Genomic DNA, 451 nt, shown 5'->3' on the forward strand with positions numbered 1-451 from the left:
CATCACACAAAAACAAAAACAAAACAAAAAACAAAAAAAGGGGGGAAAAGCAAAAAAAAGAGGACTCGCTAAGCCCGTTTGGTGTCTTCAGAAAAAATTGGATCTTTAGAGGGGGGTTTTATGGCACACACCATAGTTCATGGGTATTTTCTCTAATTCTAAAAGTTCATTGTAGCTCTCTGCAGAAGCCCCCAAAGTTGATGGCTGTTTAGCGAAATCTAAACTAAAAGCCTAAATAGTTGGACCAAATAATATTATACTACAACAGAAAATTTGCAGATATGAGTACTCAAATTTACTAAGGTAAATTCCATTTATAACTGTATTAATTAGGATTATTTATCATTTTATCTAATTAGAATTTCAACTAATAATCTAATAATTGTCCTGTGGAGAGAGAGGGGGGAGGGGGTTACCGGCGAAGGAGGCGGGGAGTTGGAGGGAGGGGCCG

At 37.3% G+C, this 451-nt stretch overlaps 1 protein-coding gene across 1 annotated transcript in view; it reads right to left on the reverse strand.

Annotated features, from left to right (window-relative positions):
• The window catches only part of LOC109820960 (armadillo repeat-containing protein LFR), a gene marked incomplete at its 5' end in the record, with an annotated part of 8,496 nt that extends 8,049 nt beyond the window's left edge, over positions 1-447 (reverse strand). The window contains one exon of the mRNA XM_020387157.1: positions 417-447. Within this exon, the coding sequence (XP_020242746.1) occupies positions 417-447 (31 nt within the window). The remainder of the gene's footprint in view (positions 1-416) is intronic.

This window comes from Asparagus officinalis, chromosome 8, assembly GCF_001876935.1.
Source record: "Asparagus officinalis chromosome 8, Aspof.V1, whole genome shotgun sequence".
In the NCBI taxonomy this organism is placed as follows: domain Eukaryota; kingdom Viridiplantae; phylum Streptophyta; class Magnoliopsida; order Asparagales; family Asparagaceae; genus Asparagus; species Asparagus officinalis.